This window comes from Diadema antillarum, unplaced genomic scaffold (genome assembly GCF_040938485.1).
Source record: "Diadema antillarum isolate AM-2024a unplaced genomic scaffold, OU_Dant_1.0 seq00001035_RagTag, whole genome shotgun sequence".
In the NCBI taxonomy this organism is placed as follows: domain Eukaryota; kingdom Metazoa; phylum Echinodermata; class Echinoidea; order Diadematoida; family Diadematidae; genus Diadema; species Diadema antillarum.
Genome location: NW_027271867.1, coordinates 460,176 through 482,158, shown reverse-complemented (window position 1 = coordinate 482,158; position 21,983 = coordinate 460,176). Strand labels below are relative to the sequence as shown.

At 41.5% G+C, this 21,983-nt stretch overlaps 1 protein-coding gene across 2 annotated transcripts; it reads left to right on the top strand.

Moving 5' to 3' along the window:
* The first annotated feature begins 5,033 nt into the window (after positions 1 to 5,033).
* On the top strand, positions 5,034 to 21,673 carry LOC139742897 (uncharacterized). Of its 2 annotated transcripts, none has more exons than XM_071653404.1 (7): positions 5,034 to 5,107; positions 6,076 to 6,471; positions 7,036 to 7,247; positions 8,311 to 8,760; positions 9,781 to 10,033; positions 11,804 to 12,541; positions 15,560 to 21,673. In XM_071653404.1, the coding sequence occupies exons 2-7, from the start codon at positions 6,174 to 6,176 to the stop codon at positions 16,393 to 16,395; spliced, it is 2,787 nt and encodes a 928-aa protein (XP_071509505.1). In that variant the 5' UTR covers positions 5,034 to 5,107; positions 6,076 to 6,173; the 3' UTR covers positions 16,396 to 21,673. The 2 variants fall into 2 exon arrangements, with proteins under 2 accessions (XP_071509505.1, XP_071509506.1); XM_071653405.1 differs by having other exon boundaries at positions 5,057 to 5,107; positions 6,061 to 6,471.
* Positions 21,674 to 21,983: the final 310 nt, after the last annotated feature.

The following is a 21,983-nucleotide window of genomic DNA, read 5'->3' as shown; positions in this document are numbered from 1 at the left end:
GTGATAAATGAGAGGATACATTAGATACAGTGTATGTATATTTAATGTTCAATTTCTTTGTTGTTGCAAGTACAGGGATTGGGATATTGCTTATGTGACTGTGTGATATACATGTGTGTGTGTGTGTGTGTGTGTGTGTGTGTGTGTGTGTGTGTGTGTGTGTGTGTGTGTGTGTGTGTGTGTGTGTGTGTGTGTGTGTGTGTGTGTGTGTTCTCGTGTGGGTGTTGTGTGCAAGTGCATGTGTATGTGTGTGTATTACATGAGTGTGCATGTCCAGCCACGGTGTTACACTGTTTAACTCCTTGATGTAGCTCTGCACAAACATTCTATTTTTTCACTCTGACCTTCTAATACATGTACAGTATAACAGCAGCTAGGCCCGTGTGCATAGTGGAAATACATCACAGGATTGAAACGCAAGACTTTCCTTGATGAACTTTCTGAATTAATTGTATGCCCCTCTTTTCATTCTTTTACGTAGTTTTGACATTCCGTTTCACTCATTTATTTCTCTGTGCTTTCTGTATATATTTTTTTTGTCCCTACATCTCCACCTTTTCTTTTCATTGGTCTCTCTTTCCATGTACTGTACTGTATTGCCATGCCATATATTTCGCGAGTCTAAATTTTCGCGAATCGGGAACACCCTACGATTTCGCGAGTGGTTGAATTCGCGATCGTGGAGTCTGTACTGAACAGAGAAGTGTACATGCGTACATCACATTCACATCGGGATCAGAGTCAATATTTTCGCGTGTCTTTAATTTCGCGAATAGCACCTGACTCGCGAAATTCGTGACAATAAAAACCGTGAAATATTCAGCGTATACAGTATTCTTTTCACTCTTTCTCCTTTACCTTGTCTTATCACTAATTGTATTTTCTATTTGCTCATCCACATTGATATACAGATTGGCGTGAATTCACTTCTTATTATGATTTTTCCTCCTTTTTAAAGATCTTTAGTATGATAATATGACTATTTTTATTCCTTTTTCTCTGATGATTCCACAGTGTGGATCTGTAAGTGTTTTAGGCCTATTTTTATAGACCTTTTTTAAACTTAGAGAAATATATACACATGCATGCACACAGACACACAGCCAATGGAATTGTAACTCCTATCAAATGAAGAGCAAAAACAACAAAACATGAAGAGTTTGATAGTAAAATGATTTGACTCCTTTCGTGAAACATGTAATTGGAGAGATTTACAAAGAAAGGTGCTAAAAACAATGAAAATGATAAGAGAATATGGAATAGTTTTAATCATAACTACCAAACATTCCTTGTTATGCATCAACTGGAGGAATCACTGGGTTTTTTTTTTTTTAGTTTCCTGTATCTGACGATGGGCTAACTTTGAAATGTGAAAAATGGCTCTCAACCCATTTTGAGATCAAATTCTTTATAGTACTTGTAGTAACTATGTCTAATTGAGAGCTTGCCATATATAGCGATTAAAGGAAAACTGCAGTGTGATCCGTTTTCAGGTTTGATGGTACACATACAGGTATATCTGCCTTCAAGGTGAAGTTGCGCTTGCGCTATAGCTTGATTTTCGGCCAGTATTTCCTCCAATAGACCGAAGGTCCAATAGAGGTCACCGAACTTTGACATCAATAATGTTGGGTGTTGCTTTTCAGCCTTAAAGGGTACGTACAGTTCTGGTCAAATGAGGTGAGGATTTAGCTTTTAACATTTTGCGAGATATTCAGACTGGCGCTCTATGAGATTAAAGAGCATGCAATTGGTAAGGGGTATCAAAAGTTTATTTGATGAAAATCGGTTTTTAAATAGCTGAGATATCCAAAACAAGGTGAAACAAAAAGATCCTAATAAAGACTGGCTTGGCCTGTCGCCTCTTATTATTATCACTTTTTTTTTAAATCTCAGCCATTTGAAACCAATTTTTGTCAAATAAACATTAATCCTTCTTAAAGGACAAGTTCACCTTCATAGACACGTGGGTTGAGTGAATGCAGCAATATTAGTAGTCCAACAGGCGCGCCGGAAGCAGTTTTGGATTGGGGGGGGGGGGGGGGCAAACATTGGAGGGGGCTCAAGATTAGACCATGCATATGTTACACAATATACACATACACACACACACACACACACACACACGCACACACATCTATTATTTATATATATATGTATACATATATATACATATATATATATATATATATATATATATGTATACATATATGTATATAAAGTGGCGTATACGGTGGGTCGAAACATGGGGAACCCTAAAGTAATTTTGACGGTCTGTATGCTTGTGCATGTGTGCGTGAGCAATAATGGGACTACAATACTAGTACATTACGGAATGTGATACATTCAACAACGCAGTCATTGAGGAACATTGTAAGTTTTCCTTACATGGATTATGGAATGACGGTGTGAAGCGATCGACAAATTATATACTGTCAGCAACATAAGGTGAATGGCATAACAATAAAATGCGAGCGAGCGAAGCGAGCGAGCTTGAAAATTTTGATATTCTACAATTCCAAAACTGGAGTTTTAATTGTAGCTACATATTTCGCTTTGAAATAAATGGGGCGCATCGGGCGCAACTGCTGGCAATTATTGGCAGCAACATTAGGAGAATGGCATAACGATTCAATGCGAGCGAGCTTGAGAATTTTGACATTTTACAGTCCAAAAACTCCCGTTTGTAGCTATATCTTTCGCTTTGGAAATTAAGGGGGAGGGCATCGGACGCAACTGCTGGCAATTACTGGCAGCAACATTAGGAGAATGGCATAACGATTCAATGCGAGCGAGCAAAGCGAGCGAGCTTGAGAATTTTGACATTTTACAGTCCCCAAACTCCCGTTTGTAGCTATATCTTTCGCTTTGGAAATTAAGGGGGGGGGGGCATCGGACGCAACTGCTGGCAATTACTGGCAGCAACATTAGGAGAGTGGCATAACGATTCATTGCGAGCGAGCGAAGCGAGCGAGCTTGAAAATTTTGACATTTCACAGTCCCAAAACTCCCGTTTGTAACTATATTTATCTTTCGCTTTGGAAATTAAGGGGTGGGGCATCGGGCGCAACTACTGACAATTACTGTCAGCAACATTAGGAGAATGGCATACCGATTCAATGCGAGCGAGCGAAGCGAGCGAGCTTGAAATTTTTGACATTCTAGAGTCCAACAACTGCCGTCTTAGCTATGTTTTTCGCTTTAGAAATTAAGGGGGAGGCGCACCGGGCTTAACTGCTGGATGCGAGCGAGCGAAGCGAGCGAGCTTGAAAATTTTGACATTTTACAGTCCAAAAGCTGCCGTTTGTAGCCATATTTTTTCCCTTTTATTCATATATATACATATTTATTTAATTTTCTTTGTTTATTCATTTATTTTTATCATCATTATTATTATTATTTTTTTTTTTTTGGGGGGGGGCTTTTTGGGGGGGCAAAAATGCGTTTTGCCCCCCACTTTTTGGATTGGGGGGGCGGCTGCCCCCCTGCCCCCCCCCCCCCCCACTTCCGGCGCCTATGTTAGTAGAACACATCAGTGAGAGTTTGAGCAAAATCGGACAATTAAAAAGTTATGAATTTTTGGAGTTTCTGCTCAGTCACGGCTGGATGAAAAGACTACTATAGCTTGTGATGTCACATGAGTACAACGATATAAAGAAAGAATAAAGAAAATTCAACATATTTCCATTTTTCTCGCATGACAAAAGAACACTCGACTTCTCTCTTTCAGAAGGCAGGGGGAATAATATTACCCTTAACATACGTCAGTAGCAAGTCGAAGAAATGTGCACTTTATTCAAAAAGTAAAGTTTTGTGAAAATCTCTTTTTATTTTCCGTATATAGTAGTACCCATGTGACATCATACACTGTAGTAGTCTTCTCTTCCAGCAGTGACTGCGCAGATACTTAAAATATTTGTAACTTTTGAACGGATTGTCCAATTTTCCTCAAACTTTCACTGATGTGTTCTACTAATATTGGTGCATTCTCTCAATCCTTATGTATATGAAGGTGGACTTGTCCTTTAAGATTACATGCTCTTTCGTATTTCATAAGAGATTTCTCATTATCTCACTTAGGAATGATATAAACCTGAATCCTCACCTCAACCAGTACTGTACAGTCCCTTTAACTTCGGCTAAGCATGTCCTATTGGTTGCATAAGCGGTAGAGGGCATGTAGGGTGAAACAATGATTTATATGTAGCATTGTCAATAAAGGTTTTGATCTTTGTCCAAAAATGTGTGTGAGGTCTACTCCTATTCAGAAATGCTTGAAAGATGCTGTAATACAGTGTGATAGCTTGTAGGCCTATGCACAACGGGATCCCAAACATTTATCATTAATATGTATATATATATATATATATATATATATATATATATATATATATAGGCCCTATATTAGCTAAAATCTTTATCATAAAAGCAAACGTTGGTCAGGCGTCATCTCTAGTCATGATAGGAATGACTGAGTCAAGATTAAGAGGAACTAGAATTATAAATTTATGTGAGAGTGAAAAGTCGACCAGACTGTAGGGAGTAAATATGTTTTAATAATTTAATTCGTCTCCTTTTGTTTTCTTCTCTCTCTCTCTCTCTTTTTTTTTTTGGGGGGGGGGGGTCACTTTAGTTTTTCAATTATTATCTAGGCGTATCGGAGTTCTGAAACTATGCATATGCCTGTCATTAGCTTTGCCAAAGGATCTTTACTATCATAATGTTTATCTCTGAAAGCAACATTGGGGATGACAATCAACTTTCCTTGGATGATTGCTAAAAAAAAAAAAAACAAAAAAAAAAAAAAAACAAAACAAAAAAAAAAACAGTGCCACGAATGATACAATAAACCTCAGGGTGCAATGTTATTGACAGCGCCTTGATCAAAGGCCATACGAAATTTCCAGGGTTTGTTGCTTCGTCTCAGGTTGAATGAGCGAGTACGTGTTCATCTCTGCACATTAAAAAACATTATGCTATCGCTTTGAAAACGATACTCGTGCAAAACCAATGCAAACGATACCACGCGATATCGTTGTGTCGCCTCCATTTTGAAGACTGAACAAGGGTGTGGACTACGTTAATTTCGCTGATCTAATCACCAAAAGTGAGTTGATTTGGCTGCTTTCTCCTTTTATTGGGATTATACTTAATCTGCTTAAGGGTTAGAGGTGTGCATGGATATTTATTTCTAAGTTCCCATGATAGAACTGATATTTTGCAACAAGGATGGTTACTTGTTAGTCCCGTATATTACGGCTTATGTTATGCTGGTCGATAGTTAACCCCGTCGCGGGGCGCTGTAGGTACGGTACGTATTTGTCCGTATGGGGTCGCTGCTGCGGTTAGTCGATAGTATAAGGACGGGTGTTGTTATCCGTAAGTTTATTTCGGCTACGGTACCTTCTCCTTCTTCCGTGAGAGTGACCACAATCAACTTGCTGATTATTCTGTCACTTTCGGGGAGGTCTAACTTATGCGAGTCTTTAAAGGGTTCAAGTACAAGTAGTTACAGAAATATCATCATCCAAATTAGAGTCTTACTCTTTAAATAAGCATGCTTAGTCTGAAAGTAAAACAGATTCAGATTGAATGAGAGTTCTAACGTTAGACCTTCTCCTTACAAATACCCTAAGTAAATAAATAAATAAATAAACTGACAAGTCAACATCAGTCCGGGGAAATCCACTCATGAGGGGGGCTCCGTCTCACAAGGCTAAGGCAATCTCCCCCTCTGATATCGCGATCCAGCGCAGGGAGCACCTGCACCTGTGGGGTACCGGGGGGCTCCCTACGACCCGTGCAGTGCTTATGAGGCCTCCTTTTTACTTATAAATACTCTCATCCATCTCGCATCTGATAAAAATGGTTGCAAGTTTGCACTGTAATTTTTTGTTACACACTCATGTCCACTCTCCATGATGAGGACAAGAAAAAATTATATTTGTTTAAATCAAAAACCTGAATTTTTTATATTTTTAGTGGGAGTATTTTTTGTATTCTTTTTTTTACAATATTAAGTTTCATGTTTAATATTTGTATTTCTTAACCAATTCCCAGTTGTTTTGCTTCCAGGTCATTGTGTGTCCATCACAGATAGGAGTCCAAAGTGGACTGTTCTGTGTAAGCCTGCACAAGCGTGCTATGCCTGAGCCCAAGCAGGCCACCTGCTTATGATGGAGGCAGGCTACAGGGACCGCCAGGGTTACTATGGCAACGAGAGGGACGGCCAGCCGCCGCTACCGACCCAACACGAACAGCAGCAGCAGACCCAGCAGTCAGTCCTGCCCCACTATGCCCACCAGCTTCCCCACCATTCTTCACTCCTGCCGCCCGCTTCCCACGTGCCCCAACATCCACTCCACCTCGCGCAGCCATCCTACGTCCTGGACACTGGGGAGGAGCTGAGAGGCGGGGAGGAGTACCCAGGGAGACACCCCGGACCGTCCAACGCACAGCAGATGCATTCAGGTTTTGTAGTCCTCAGCTAATCAGTCATATATCTCATCACCTGCGCGGTAAAAGAGCCCTAAATCCTGCACGCTTGAAAAATGACAAATCAATGATGTTACATCACATGAAAAACATTCAAAATTCTGTCCAATAATGTCATGAATCAAAATAGATTTTAGGGTCAAAATTTCATGCTAGGACCCTTCCACCAGGCAAGAGACCGTATGTCATGTAGAAAAAAAAAAGTATAGTACTAGATTATGAAAGGCAGCAAAACTGGGGCAAGGATATTGTATGATCATATGTAACTATTGATTATACAATAGTTTGCCATCAGACATTCCAGAAAAAAATGCATATATGCCAAGTCCTGCTGATCATCTTTGTAGCACAGGAATTTAGAAACCATGTCCATCGGCATAACTATGGCTGATATACAAACTTTATGTGAGTGTGCACTCTACTCACTTTTGTGACATTAAAATGTATTTTTGGAATATCCATGCACTGTTAAGCATCCTATCTTTATAGAGGAAAAACACAAACACCTAGAAATATGAAATCCTAATTTTGTGTTTGCAGAGAGCGTCCAGCTGTTGTCGAACTCCTCAGCAACCCACGACCACCTGCCCCACCACCAGCAGCAGTTTTCGACCCACTCTCGCCAGCAGCTCACCCAACTGCGACCTGCCCGCCAGGCAGCTGCCTTCACCCCCACAGCCTCGGACCAGACGGATGCAGGGACCCAGCCTTCAGCCGGCGGTCAAGTATTTGTGACCCACACACCATCCCAGGTCAGTTTTGCCAGTGAGCGTCCACTTGACTGACTTCATCTTGCACTGAAACACCAACTTCATGTTCAACTTGACTCTGATTATGAGAGCAAAAGCAAGCAAAGAGACTGTTTGAATAGAAATTTGCATTAGTTATTAGGCACAACATCAGAAAGTTAAAGGACAAGTTCACCTTCATAAACATAAGGATTGAGAGAATGCAACAATATTAGTAGAACACATCAGTGAAAGTTTGAGGAAAATTGGACAATCGACGCAAAAGTTATGAATTTTTAAAATTTTTGTGTTGGAACCGCTGGATGAGGAGACTACTACAGCTTGTGAGTCATATGCGTACAACAGTATAAAGAAAATGTAAAGAAAATTCAACATATTTTCACTTTTTTCGCATAATAAAAGAGCACTTGACTTGACTCTTTCTAAAGGCAGGGGGAATAATATTACCCATAACATTTGTCGGTAACGAGTCGGGGGAATGTGTACTTTTTGCAAAAGATGAAATTTGGTGAAATTCTCTTTATATTTTCCTTATATTGTTGTACGCATGTGACATCTAAGTTAGTCACACACTGCAGTAGTCTTCTCATCCAGCGGTTACTGCACAAAAACTTCAAAAATTCATAACTTTGAACGGATTGTCCAATTTTCCTCAAACTTTCAATGATGTGTTCTACTAATATTGCTACATTCTCTCAATCCTTATGTTTATGAAGGTGAACTTGTCCTTTAAGGTTTTGCATACATTCATGATACAAAGATTTTGGTCCCAACCACTGATGCAAATTAGAGGTCAGCATCTCACTACCTTTCCAATAGTTTGTACAAATTCAATTAAATTCAAATGATATTTTATTTCCAATATCACAAGTTTCCTTCCAGAGACAAAACAATAACAAAAAATCAATAAAATACAAAATATATAAACATACGTACCTTTTGTACGCCATGTATATCATACCATCAATTATATAGATTTCCCAGATAAATTTGTCCCACCAGAATGACCTTTTATGGCGATGAATGATATCACCTGAATGCCGTATGTTCTGTCGTAAATGTGCAGGGGGCGGAAACTGCCCAGGATGATTCCAAAGCGGTTGCGGTAGCAGAGGGAGGCGTTTCGGAGACGATCGTCGAAGTCTGCATCCCGACAGCACCTGCAGCATCGACATCGTCGATGTCCATGGACCAGACAGTCCCAAAGAAGCGTGCTGTGCGGCTGGCACTGGCAGAGACACAGCAACAACAACAACAGCAACAACAGCTGCAGCGGCAACAGGAGGAGAAATCGAGCCAGAAGCAGAGCAGCGTCCTGCCGTCCCCACCGGTCATCCCCCGGGACGTCTGGAAGCCGGACATTCCCATCGGCCTCTCGTTCCTGTTCTCGCCGGATGGCAGAAAGATATCGGGCATTCGGGCGGAGCGTTCGCTCGAGAAGGGGGCCCGCTTCGGACCGTTCAACGGCAAACTCTTGGACGAGGATGCGGGCAGTCTGAGAGATTCCTCGTGGGAGGTGAGTGTCCTATCCCTGTAACTTGCAAGAATCTCTCAGTGAAGACTCCTAATATCATATACTTATTAAAGCAACACTGCACACCAGCACTTGTCTGACGTTCCAGATCCTGCAAAAATCGCTGTTGGACCAGTGACTTTTCAGGGATGAACCAGTAAAAGATGAAATAACTTGGTACCTACCCTTTCCGACAGACAGATTTGACCAGTATAAAAAATGGGTTAGTGTGCAGCGCTGCTTTCAAGGGAAGAGTATGTGTATTCATCTCCAGGTTTTCAAAAGGTATGTTTCAATGTCCCTGAACCAGGATTGACAAATCCCAGCTGCTCAAAGCACTGCTGAAAAGTAGACATATAATAGATTTGTGTAATGCTCTCTTTGTAATGATTTTTTGATTTTCTGATGATTTGCTGGAGACTTCTCCAGAGTGGTCAGTATTGTAGACATGAATATGTACTAGCGCTTTGATCAAGTCCCAGCGCTTTGATCAGGTCCTGTAAAAGCGCTCAATAAGAAATAGTTATTATTATTTAATACTAGACAGCAAGGATTATAATGTTAACCTGCACAGTTTGGTTGATAGAAATACACCTGTGCATCTTATTCTTCTTTGAATACTTTCATTTATGAGATGGATGATGTTATCTTCATAGACATTATAGGAACGATATAATAGTTTTGGTAGAGACGGGGATTCAGATTTAACTTTTTGGGAGATTAGAAATGACGTAGATGAATTATTAAAGAGCGTACAGTGCTAGAGGAATTAAAAACTTATTTGATGAAAATCATTTTTGAAATGGCTGAGATATCCAAGCATAAACTAAAACAAAGTGGCCCTAATAAAAGGTAGGTCCAACCTTATTATAAATGGAGTCTGTATGCCCATGATTTTGTATCATTGCTTCAACTGAAACACTGAATGATCATTTTTTTTATGAAGGGCAATTTGTCAGTCAATAGCTATTAAGCAATAGTACACAGTTTTGTTTTCCCATCACTTATTTGCTGCTACCACAGCTGTGCCTGAGAGGCAAAGTATTCTTCTACGTTGATGGCCAGGGCAAGAGCTACAACAACTGGATGGCATTCGTACAGAGCGCCAACGAGGAGGAGGAGCAGAACATGGAGGCCTTCCAGTCCTACGGGGACATCTTCTTCCGCACCACCAAGGTCATCGAACCCGGCAACGAGCTGCGCGTGTTCTACAGCGAGGACTACGCCAGCCACGTCGGCTTCAAGTCCAAGCTGGGCGATCTCAGTTTCAGCGCAGGTGGGGCTCGTCTCACAGAGCTAGACATCAGATGGGTAGACCGTTGAACGCAAATGTGAAAGAGTTTTAAAGGTGCATGGTCCTGGTGTTTTAGTCAAATGCGTACGCGGGCGCACGGCGCAAGTTTCCTATAGAGACCTACGCTATCAACTCCTCTTTGGCGCTTACGCTTTGGCCCACTTCCCCGAGTCCAAAGAAGTTCGACTCACTGCAGTCAGTGGTCCGATCACAGTTCGGCTCATGATTCGGCTGAGAGGGATGACAGCTCTAGCAAACTTCTTTTGTGATGTCATAATAACAATCACATAAGCACGCACCTCGGCATTACTACAGACTGCATGATGCGCACATAAGACAACGAAGGCAGTGTTACTTAGCAACACCTACGCACTTTACTCTTGATGACAGCTCAACTTCGGTAATCTTCGTATCAATGCTGACAGCGCCCTCTATACTACCGGGACTATGTACCTTTAACCCGTTGAGGATGAGTCCCGAGTATGCTCGGGCAAGTGTCTATGGGAAGTGCGTGTTGTAGCAAAATCAGTCCGTCCTCAATTAATTGAAAGAAAGAAATAAATGTATGCTAATTTATTTAACCTGTTGAGGACTAGTCCCGAATATACTTGGGCAAGTGTCTATGGGAAATGCGTGTTGCAGAAAAATTAGCCCATTCTCAACGGGGTAATAATCAAATGCTTTCACTGTGATTTAGATGTCTTTAAAAGAGAGAATTAGATAAACGGAAGGGTGCAAAATTAATTTATATTGGACATAAAGTGAAGAAACAGTGTAAAGTTCCGCATAAAATTTTCACAAACCATGATGATATTTGTCACAGTTGCATATTTGCTAATGGTAGTTGATGCTGATGTCATTTCTAGAGTGACAATGTTGGCATCATTCTTTCTGTAAATGTTTCTGCATGAAAAATTTAGATTTGCAAGGATCTAATCAATGATATTTGCCAATGGGCAGAGGTTTACCAATACTAAACACAGGATGGACTAAAATCAAAGTTCACATGATTGAGTGAAGTATTACTAAATACAATTTTCTAAATATTATTAAGCATAACTTTGAGAGAGGAATTTAAGGTCAAATTGAACCCCCCCCCCCCCCCAGAAAAACTTGGTCTGAAATGGCCCAGTTAAAAAAAAAAGAGGTAAACTGACTCAAATCTGAAGGCATTCAGAAAATACTTTTAATTACATAGGATAGACATAGAAACACATTTTTGGCGTGTAAAATGAGAATTTGTCTTTTACACTGAACATGGTTCTTTTTGGATACTAGTAATAAAGTATGACTGTAATTTGAGAAATTCCGATTAGAAGAGAGAGTACCTGTACAAGATGGCCTTAGTCCCAATAATGGAAAATCTGTTTGGCTTATTCTTTGCTAGTTTGTAATCTCTGTGTTGTATGCTCTTACAGAACTCAATAGTTAAGAGGTGAGAGTTACACCACAAAAAAAAAAAACCACAAACAAGCAAACAAACAAAAAACCCACACAAACAAAGAAGATTTGATGCCTCTTGGTATTGTTTTGTCATAGTAATTGTAATGAAAATAATGAATGAATAGTGTTTAAAGCAGAAATGATTGGAAAAGTCGTACAAAACAATAGTAAAAGTTATGACAATGAAACTAGAAATAGTACAAGTGGATTCTCATTTCAAAAATTGTTGCTGTAGTTGTATCACCATTACTGTCATTCTCATCATAGCATGTTTATTGTTCTTCCTGTCATTTTTCCATCAAAATACAGAAACAAACAACTTCCCATGTCGTGCCTGTGAGCGGTCCTACAATTCTGCCAAGGGCCTCTTGAGGCACTCCAAGATCACCCATGACCCCGTCAGGGCCTGCGAGATGAGACCAGTTGTGAAGTGGGAACCTCGCAGCGCCCCTGACGACTCCGAAGGCAAGAAAGCAGAAGATGCTGCAAAGCCGGCTCCGCCCTCGAAGCCCACTCCCGCCCCGAAGCCCGCTCCTGCGTCGAAACCATCCCCACCCCAGCCTAAGCAGCAGTCGGGACCGCCACAACCACCATCACCGCCTCCCAAGCGAACCGTCTTGACCCGCAACCCCACCTTGGGCTCGGTTGAGGAGCGTTTCATTTGCACCACCTGTGGAAAGAATTTCCCCACGCGGGGCCGACTGGCCGCCCACGAAACGTTCCACGAGTACAACTCTGAACTCACCTGCCACATTTGTGGGGAGGGACAGATGAACCCCCACATCCTGGCCAAGCACTTAGTCACCCACAAGGCCAAGCCTTTCAAATGTCCCACCTGTGGCAATGCATTCGTCACCCGCAACATGCTCAGCCGCCACGAACGCCTGTCGCACACCCTGAACCACGCCTGCAGAGTCTGCGGCAAGCGGTTCGCCAAGAAGCGGGAATGCTCACGGCACGAGAAGGAACATCCGGAGTGGCGCAGTTATAAGCCCGTTACTGTCTCGGTACGGAGGTTTAAGAGAGCAAACCCCCAACCACGCCGCGGTATGTCATAACTTTAAAAGCAAAAATTTAAAGGGTGTGTACAGTTCTGGTTGAGGTGAGGATTTAGCTTTTAACGTTTTGCTAGATTTTCAGAAACCACTCTATGAGATGTCAAAGAGCATGCAATTCTAAGGGGTATCAAAAGTTTATTTGATGAAAATCGGTTTTGAAATGGCTGAGATATCAAAAATAAGGTGAAACAAAGAGATCCTAATAAAAGGCATGGCCTGTCGCCTTTTATTAGTATCACTTTTTTGGATATCTCAGCCATTTGAAAACCAATTTTCATCAAGTAAACATTGAATCCTTTTTAAAATTACATGCTCTTTCATATATCTTAAGAAGTTTGATTTGTGTGATTCATTTTCCATCTGAGAAGATGGCTGGATAGCCCATATTCAGCTACGGTAAGCTGGTCTTCCATGGGGTCCAGTTGGGTGTGAGGTGAGACCACTTCACCGGGTTAAACACCCTGCTCTTTGCAATGAATGAATGAAGCAGGATCTTTTATATGCATGAGTTGTTACTCTCTCATACACGGGACCTCCAATTTTATGTCCTATCCGAGGGACAGAGTGTTTTGCCTCTTGCTAGAGGGGACGGTATGCTTACACACAACATTGCTCAGTCCAGACTCGGGGGTTCAAACCCGGGCCGAGCCAACTCACTGCCCTTGTTTCTCATCATCTCTCTTAGGAATGTTAAAAACATGAATCCGCACCTCAACCAGTACTGTACAGTCCCTTTAAAGTGGAGATCCACATTGAACATTAGTTTAACTTACAAAGAAAAATCGTAAGAACAAGACAGTGAAAATATGAGTAAATTCTGATCAAAGCTCTGGAAAAAATGTTGTTGTGTATTTTTATGCCTCCGCCACGAAGTGGTGCCGGTGGCATTATGTTTTCGGGTTGTCCGTCCGTCCGTCCGTCCATCCGCATTCGTTTACGCGATAACTTGAGGAATATTGACTGGAATTTTACCAGACTTGGTCCAAGTATAAAGTGTGATGGGGGCAATTACTTGATTAGATTTTGGGTGAAATCGGCCAAAGGCCAAAGGTCAAAGGTCAAGGTCAAATCATGAAATTGTATCCGTTTACGCGATAACTCAAGACTGGATCGAGCAAAGTTGTCCGGGGATGATATATGATGGGACAATTACTTGATTAGTTTTTTAGTGAAATCGGACAGAGGTCAAAGGTCAAAGATGAAGGTCAAATCATGAAATTGTATCCGTTTACGCGATAACTCAAGACTGGATCGAGCAAATTTGTCCGGGGATGATATATGATGGGACAATTACTTGATTAATTTTTGGTGAAATCGGACAGAGGTCAAAGGTCAAAGATCAAGGTCAAATTGTAAAATTTATTTGTTTACGTGATAACTCAAAACTGGATGTAGCAGCTTTCACCAAACTTGGTCCAAGGATGATGTATGATGGGGCAATTAGTTGAGTAGGTTTTAGTGACATTGGCAAGAGGTCAAAGGTCAAACGGTCAAGGTCAAATGCTAAAGATGTTGCTATTTCCCCCATTATGCAATGCCGGAAGGTGTTTTCTTGAAACCTAGTGTAGACATGTACTACTGCGTAAAGATTCTCCAGAGAGAGTTTCATGTCATAAAGTCAAAGGTCAAAAGGTCAAAGGTTAGATGAAAATGTTGCAATTTCTTTTTTCTCGCAAATGGTTCAATATATCTTCATGGAACTTGGTAAACATACACATGTACTGACTGGCAGGTATTATCTAGGGAATTTAGGGGTCATGGGGCAATAGTCAGGGGTCAAAGGTCATGGTCAACTCCTCAAAATTTTACTATTTCCCTCATATATTAGGATATGGAATGCTTGCATTATTAGTTTTAAAACATATTACCTAATGGAGATTCTCTGGAAAATTTCGAGCCAGAAGGTCAAAGGTCAAAGGTTAAGGGTCAAAGGCCAGGTTTAAATGCAAAAAAAATATCTTTTTTACTGTAATTACACACTTTCTTCATACCTTGAAAATACTCATGTACAAACTTATAAAAGGGTCAGTCATAGGTAAAGTAAAAATCCTCAATTCCTCAAATATGTGTACAGCCTGCACTCTTAGACAATTATAGCAAACCCAGTTCAAGGAAAGTGAACATTCAAGATTTTTCTGACAAACCTGTCATTTTGATATTTTGCCAGTTATGTGAAACTGTCAGCACACATTGTGAAGACATTGTACTATACACCTGTCGGGAGAATCATGTATTATCAGTCGCCATGTATTATCAATATCATGTATTATCAGTCGCCATAGCGACATTTCTAGTTTTTTTCCAATTTTAATCAATCAAACATAAAATAGGAATTCTGTGATGTCACACATGAGCTTCCCCCCCCCCCCCCCCCCCCGCCGCTTGCTTTGTCCTATGAAATTCGAACATTTCATGTGCCCATCAAGCATCAAATAAATTTCCACTTGTGTACCAGTATGCCCCCTGATACAGTTGTTGTAACCTATTCTGTACAATCTCTGTATGCAATAGTCCACCACCAGTAACGAAAAAAGAGAGATTTTTGTTGAAATCTGTGCGCAGTGCATGGAAGACCACATCACATACTTTATAAAGCTCCTTGATAAAAAAAAAAAAATCCTGCTTTAGTGCTTCAAAATAGTTCCCAAATGTGAGTAATGGATAAAGATAACAATGAAATAATAAATGAATAATAATGAAGTGTTCATCTGTATAGCCACTGTTCAGTATTGTTAAACATGCAAAATGTGAACAATAGGTTTATTTGAAACCATTTGTAGAATAAACCATCACCGTGATGGTTTATTGAGAAAATTAGTGATATCTCCTTATATTTGTGGCTTTTTTCTGCAAATTTTTTGTACAGTATTGTGTTTTGTGATCCACAACTGAACTATGATACATCAGCTGTGATGATTTGAACATCTTCAGGCTTAGTGTGACTCTCAAAAGCCCTTCCAGCTCTCTAATCATAGTCCATTTTTGTTTCCTTGAATCTTTCCTTAAGACATCGAGGAAGATGTTTCAGAGAGTGAGCTGTGTGATGCACCTGACCATGAGCTCGAAGTGGAGATCGAAGAGCAGGACGATGACGGCGAGTCCAACCCAAACCTCTCCAGGGACATGCTTGGAAAGAGGACCAACCACTACGACCGGCCGCGGCCCTACAAGTGCCGCTTCTGCAGCAAGCGCTACCTCTCGCGGAAGGCCAAGACCGACCACGAGGCGGAGGTGCACACGAAGAAGTGTGACTTCAAGTGCACGCACTGTCCGCAGGTGTTTGCCACGGAGATGCGGTACGTGGAACACGTGAAGCGCCACGTGGAGAACCGCCCCTTCCAGTGCCACCTGTGCCCCAATGCCTTCGCATCGGAGAGCGCCCTCATAAACCACCAGGGCGAGCACAACGGGCAGAAGCCGATCAAGTGCGACGTCTGCGGCCGAGGCTTCCGCACGCGCCACTTCATGACGGCGCACAAGCGCCGCATGCACAAGGTGCAGCAGATGCGGTTCGCCTGCTCCTTCTGCAACAAGCCCTTCTCCGACAAGGGCAACATGATCAAGCACGAGCGGCGGCATAAGGGCATCCGGCCGTTCGTCTGCCTGACGTGCGGCAAGGGCTTCACCAGCAAGTTCTGCCTGACCTCCCACAGCTACACCCACACGAACGAGAGGCGCTTCGGCTGCCCCTACTGCGAGCAGAAGTTCACCCTCAACCAGCACCTGACGAATCACATCTACCGGCAGCACACCTCCAGGGCGTCCAGCTTTGATGGGCAGTCAAAGGATCCGAGTGAGCCTCCCGTCGTTACGGTGGAGCCGTCAGACATTGCAGGGCAGTGACCCTAACCAGTGATCACAACCCACAAACTTATGTATGCAACTCTCTTTGATCATGGCAAACACATACACCGACTCAACTCATAACACTTTAAGTGTATGCTGCAAGGTGACCCACTATTGTTGTCGTGAACACTAAAACCTTTGACGAGTGACACTCTAGTGTATACTATAAGTGACACTCTAGTGTATACTATAAGGTAACCTTTTTTTTTATCATGGCTGAGACAAATACCTCCCTGTAAAATAACACTGTAGCAAATATTACAAGGTGATTGTCTTTGCGTGCAAACAATTTAGCCGTATGCCATGTGGCGAGTATTTCAAATCAGAGTAAACACAAAACTCCATCACGGCCTGAAACACTCTAAGACATGCAACCAGTGCATCCATGTTGACGCAGCACAAAATGAATCAAAAGCACCAGTTTGCCAATGAAATACTGGCATTTCATGCTGATAAAATTGAATGTTCAATTCAATCCAATCGAATTTACTTTATTTCTATTCATCAAAATATGATATATTGGTTTGACAATCTGTGTGAAGTAAAAGTCGTATAGTACAATACATTGTACTTCTGACTCTGACTAATAGTGCAGTTAAATGAGACAATCATAATGAACACCATGTTATCTTGGCTGGGAACTATTTTATTCATGCAGCAAGGTAGTTATCTGTGATTATGATATACACTAACACCATCTCATCTGGTAACAACTTTGGTGTAAGCTTCAGTGTGGCTCTTTGGGATCACGACAAACTCAAACCCGCCTTGACTGATGGTACTTTGATTTATGTAGGAGATCCCTCATAAGTCACGATTAAACACACCCACAACCTTGACCAAGTGTGCTACTAGATAGCTGTTGTATGTCTTGGTAAACACAAAATACTAAACTCTTGAACCAGCGTGGTCTATGAGGGGGTTTCAGCATGTCGCTGCAACATGCTCAAATTCTTGTGCAACATCTTCAAAAGCCAGCAACAAGTTTTGCAACAAGCTCAAAATAAAATGTATTCAAATATGTGAAAAACATGTGCAAAACATACAAGAAACATCAAACTACCTGCTACTTAGATATTTGTGTGCAAAGCATGAGAGAGAACATTTGACGTAAGCAGCGTAAAGAAAGATATATGCTGCAAAATATTGCGTACTACGTGCTCGTGATGTGCACTCTGCGCACATACAATTTCTGCAATATTCTCAGGTTCTGAACTTGCAACACACTCAGAATTCAAGTTGTGAACCACCCTGCTTGAACACTAATGGTACACTTGCAAGTTCAACCACTACCCCGGTTGACACGAACACCATCCCAGGTGATGACACTTCAGTGTATTCAACAAGATGATCCTCTATGTGCAACATGGTAAACACAAACACTGCATTGGCAAGTGTATGCTATAAATTGACACCCTTTGATCCCAGCAAAGGGGAACACCAAATTTTCCTCTAAAAGTTGCGGTGTGTGTCACACAGTGTGTTTGGTTTGTGGTACTGTAAATGCTGATATCTTTGCATACAAATATTTTCAGAAAAGGCAGTTGATCAGACATTTTTGCAAATTGTTAATTTAATGTGGTCCTCACGTGAACATGATTAATATGATATGAAAGTGACTTTTCAAACAAACCATTTGATCAATCATTGTTTGAAAAAAGATCAAATCTCTCTCTCAAAAAGAAATTGTATTCCAAGGAGTTGAGCAGGGCGCTCGATAACAACTAGTAGGCACTTGATATTGCAACACTAGTTTGTTGGCCTGGAAGGATGCGCGTGGGGCAAATTTATTGTTTTCATGATATATGTCAATACTTTTGCACGTTGTTAGCTTTCCGATGGAGAGGCTATTTACAAAATGCGGGAAAAAAAGACTTTTGTGAAAGTGTCCGCATCTACAGTAATCATGAACGTCATCATCTGTGAGAACACACCTTAGGGAGCTTTAGATTAGCGACGCAGACGCTTTAGACAACGATTGCATTGGCCGTCTCCTCTCTCCCTGCGTCGTGTTGCAAAGTAGCTTTGGATTATGCGAGAACGCAAGCTATAACAAGTAAAATGGCGCCCCCATATGATCAGCGCATCAAGTAGCTCTCTGCGTCACGAATTGAGCAGACATAAAAATAGCCCAGAACATGTTGTGAAAACTCAGACGACGCAAGCTATAAATTGATCATTTTCGATGTAAAGCAATTTTGCGCACGCGCAGAACATGTTTTTATCCTCTGAACATCCACATCACAAAAATCTAATGCTCCCTGTTATTGCCATCTGTAGATCACAAGAAGCATTAAACCTTTGAAGGTACTCAGGAGTGTACGGCTGTGTGAATCAGACGGAATTGGGAGAAATATGAAATCATGAAACCACCAGACCTCGATAGGCGACTGACTTGAACCATTGAAGACTAGTCCTGAGTATGCTGTATTCAGGCAGGTGTCTATGGGACATGAGTGTTATAGCACAATCAGACTGTCCTAAATGGGTTATTACGTAGAGGACATGCATACTGTGCCATGGTATTGACCGATTCTGTGACGCGCTTTGTGTATTTTTGGCATGGGCAGCACCATTACACGGTGTCTTAGCCGACCCCTCCCCTCTCCCCCACCCCCTTCCGCTCACGGAATGAAAAACTGATGCATAGTTGTTTTAGCCAATGGGCGTGTCGTACTGAGTGCACGAATGCTTGATTAGTGCACGAACGCTTGATTAGTGCGCGAACCTTTGTTACAAGTGCGCGATAAACATGTTGCCCGTGGGGTGGGGGAGAGTAGGGGGGGTCGGCCAAGACACCTCAAAATGAGCTCATGGCTGCTCCCTGTGCCACAAATTGTCTGCTGCCCTCAACGAACCCGAATCGGTCAATAAGTAAAAAAGGAACACTTGTGGGAGGTTGTACTGCCATCTTTTCTTCTTTGTTTTCAGTGTATTCAAACCGCAAGACCTCAAATTAAAGGGGCATAGTCCCGGTAGTGTAAGGGCACTGTTGATGATACTGCTGATCACTGTTAGCATTGATACGAAGATTACCGAAGTTGAGCTGTCATCAAGAGTAAAGTGCGTAGGTGTTGCTAAGTAACGTTGCCTTCGTTGTCTTCTCTGCGCATCGCGCAGTCTGTAGTAATGCCAGGGTGCGTGCATATGTGCTTGTTATTATGACATCACAAAAGAAGTTTACTAAAGCGGTCATCCCCCTCAGCCGAGTCACTAGCCGAACTGTGAGCGGACCACTCGCTACAGTGAATCGGACTTCTTCGGACTCGGAGAAGTGGGCCAAAGCGTAAGCGCTAAAGAGGAGTCTATAGCGTAGGTCTCTATAGGAAACTTGCGCCATGCGCCCGCGTACGCATTTGACTAAAACACCGGGACCATGCACCTTTAACACACCAGCTAGCCACAGCTCTTGTCCAGTTACATCGTTAAGGAGAGAAAAAAGTATCAAGAAACCATTTGAAACTGCTTGGCTGTGATTACTTTTTAATGAATTTGGTATGAAGTACATGTAGTGGTGTAAGATGACATGTGCATGTATCGTTGCGGAAATCTACTCTTGCCCTCTTGGTTGGTCTTACAAAAATTATGACCGAAACCAAATTAAATGCATCCTGATGTGGACATTGTGGAGACTTGTACAATTGTATGTTTGCCTTTATCTGTATTGTTTTCTTTCTGAACCCCACAAAGGGTTAGTTTGCAGGCACAAACCGATTGTTGGTCGTAAAGGAGTCTGCGTGCGCAAAGACTACTACATGCGCCTGACCCACTGGCGCTGCAGCCTCCCTCAAGGGACAGTGCTAGTGGTACATGTAGTAGTCTTGGCACAGATTCTGTTCACAGATCTGTTACAACCGACGAGGGTTTGTGCCTGCCAACTAACTAAGGGTGGGGTGGTGTTACACTGTCTGTCCCAAAATTGATACAAGATGGCCGTATAGATATGGAATTTTCAACTTTTATTAATGCGAAGTTAGCCTGGAACTTTGTCAAAAGCCAGTCTGCAGCCAAAGCAAATACAATACCTACAGAAGGTCACAAAATGACGCCTGCCTGAACCACAATCGAAAGTTATGCAAAGATGTGAATCTTTATGACGAAGTGTACTCGGAGGACACGTGATGGAAATGCAGTGGCTACACAAAGATTTTGCCACCGCCCACATAGTTGCTGCTGGAGTCTGAGAATCTCAACTAGTGGTCATACAATGGCTCAAGATGCTCTATTTTAAACAAATGACCTGCTGTTTACACTATTGGAGCCAAAGTTGAATATTTCCTTGATATCACGAGTCCATCTTTTGCTCAATTTTGAGACAGTGTAGCACCTGCATTAAAGAAGTACAGGTAGGCCAATATTTCAGGATTTGTTGTTTTTTTTTCTGTATAATGTATGCCAAGTTTTCTACCAGTTAGCAGTCGCTGTGAAATTATGAGAGTACATGTACATGTACATGTATTTCCAGAAACGGCTCAGGGTAACTGCAAATCAAGGTAATGAAAAACTGGAATTGTCGAGTTTTGTTTTGTTTTGTTTTTCTTCACTACAACAGTCGACCTTTGCTTAAGTCGACCTCGCATTGTAAGTGGAATTATTGCCAAAGGTCGAAGGTCTTTTCAAGTCCCCTTTATATTCTATTGATTTTAGTCCCTCATAAGTTGAATTTTCTGTAAGTCAAAGTTATTTCTTCAGTCCAATTAATAGATTTGATGCAATAGGCAAGGTTGACTGTACTTTCCTATTTCTATATTCTGCCATTTATCAAAGAAGATTTTTTTTTTTTTTTGTAATTGATCTCCCTTCCTATCTGATCCCTTGCATCAGGTTGCTTCTTGGTTCTCAAAAAAAACAACAGCAAAGAAACAAACTTTTGCTCCAGTTTTCCATTGAAGAAGAGGTTGTAAATTTCTTAACTCAATGATACTGGATATGCAAAAGTGTTCTTCGACGTGCTTGTGATGATGATGATGATGATGATGATGATGATGATGATGATGATGATGATGATGATGATGATGATGATGATGATGATGAAGACAGTATCTATTTAGCACAATTTAACTGTAAAAACATTCAAATGCGCCCAGCTGTCACAGTATGCTACACATTATTCATAGAGATGCCGGACATGATGACCACTGAAGATAATGTTACATGTTGATAGTGGTAAACGGCACCATGTCTACTGGAGATTTCTACCTGAGGGTAGGTAATCCAACACTGTACATGTACCATACCCAGGTCCCTGGAATCACACTGGAATCAGATCAAGGCTTTTAAGACAAAACATGGATGAAGCTGAGGAGTAGGACTTTAGATTCTGCTTCTTGACTATGAATTGTTTTATCAGTGTTTTATTTGCTTTTTTTATATGGAGAGTCCACTGTAAGTGTATACAGTAATGTATTTTTACTTAGAATATCGCTATATTACTGAATTTTATGGAATTCATTGAACTTCCAACCATACCGTTAATCATCAGATCCCAATGCTTGTTTAATAGTATAGTGCCATACAAGTGCAAGCCACTTCTCTTTTTATTTTTTCTCCCGCTTTCAACCTCCCTGTGCATGTTCTCCCCCGCC

What these genes read in the sequence shown, in the direction of transcription:
- LOC139742897 (XM_071653404.1), top strand. Translation starts at nt 6,174, where the DNA reads ATGATGGAGGCAGGCTACAGGGACCGCCAGGGTTACTATGGCAACGAG. An exon ending in TGAGAGATTCCTCGTGGGAG is followed by an intron (nt 8,761 to 9,780) that starts GTGAGTGTCCTA and finishes CTGCTACCACAG; the next exon opens with CTGTGCCTGAGAGGCAAAGT. An exon ending in AAACCCCCAACCACGCCGCG is followed by an intron (nt 12,542 to 15,559) that starts GTATGTCATAAC and finishes TCTTTCCTTAAG; the next exon opens with ACATCGAGGAAGATGTTTCA.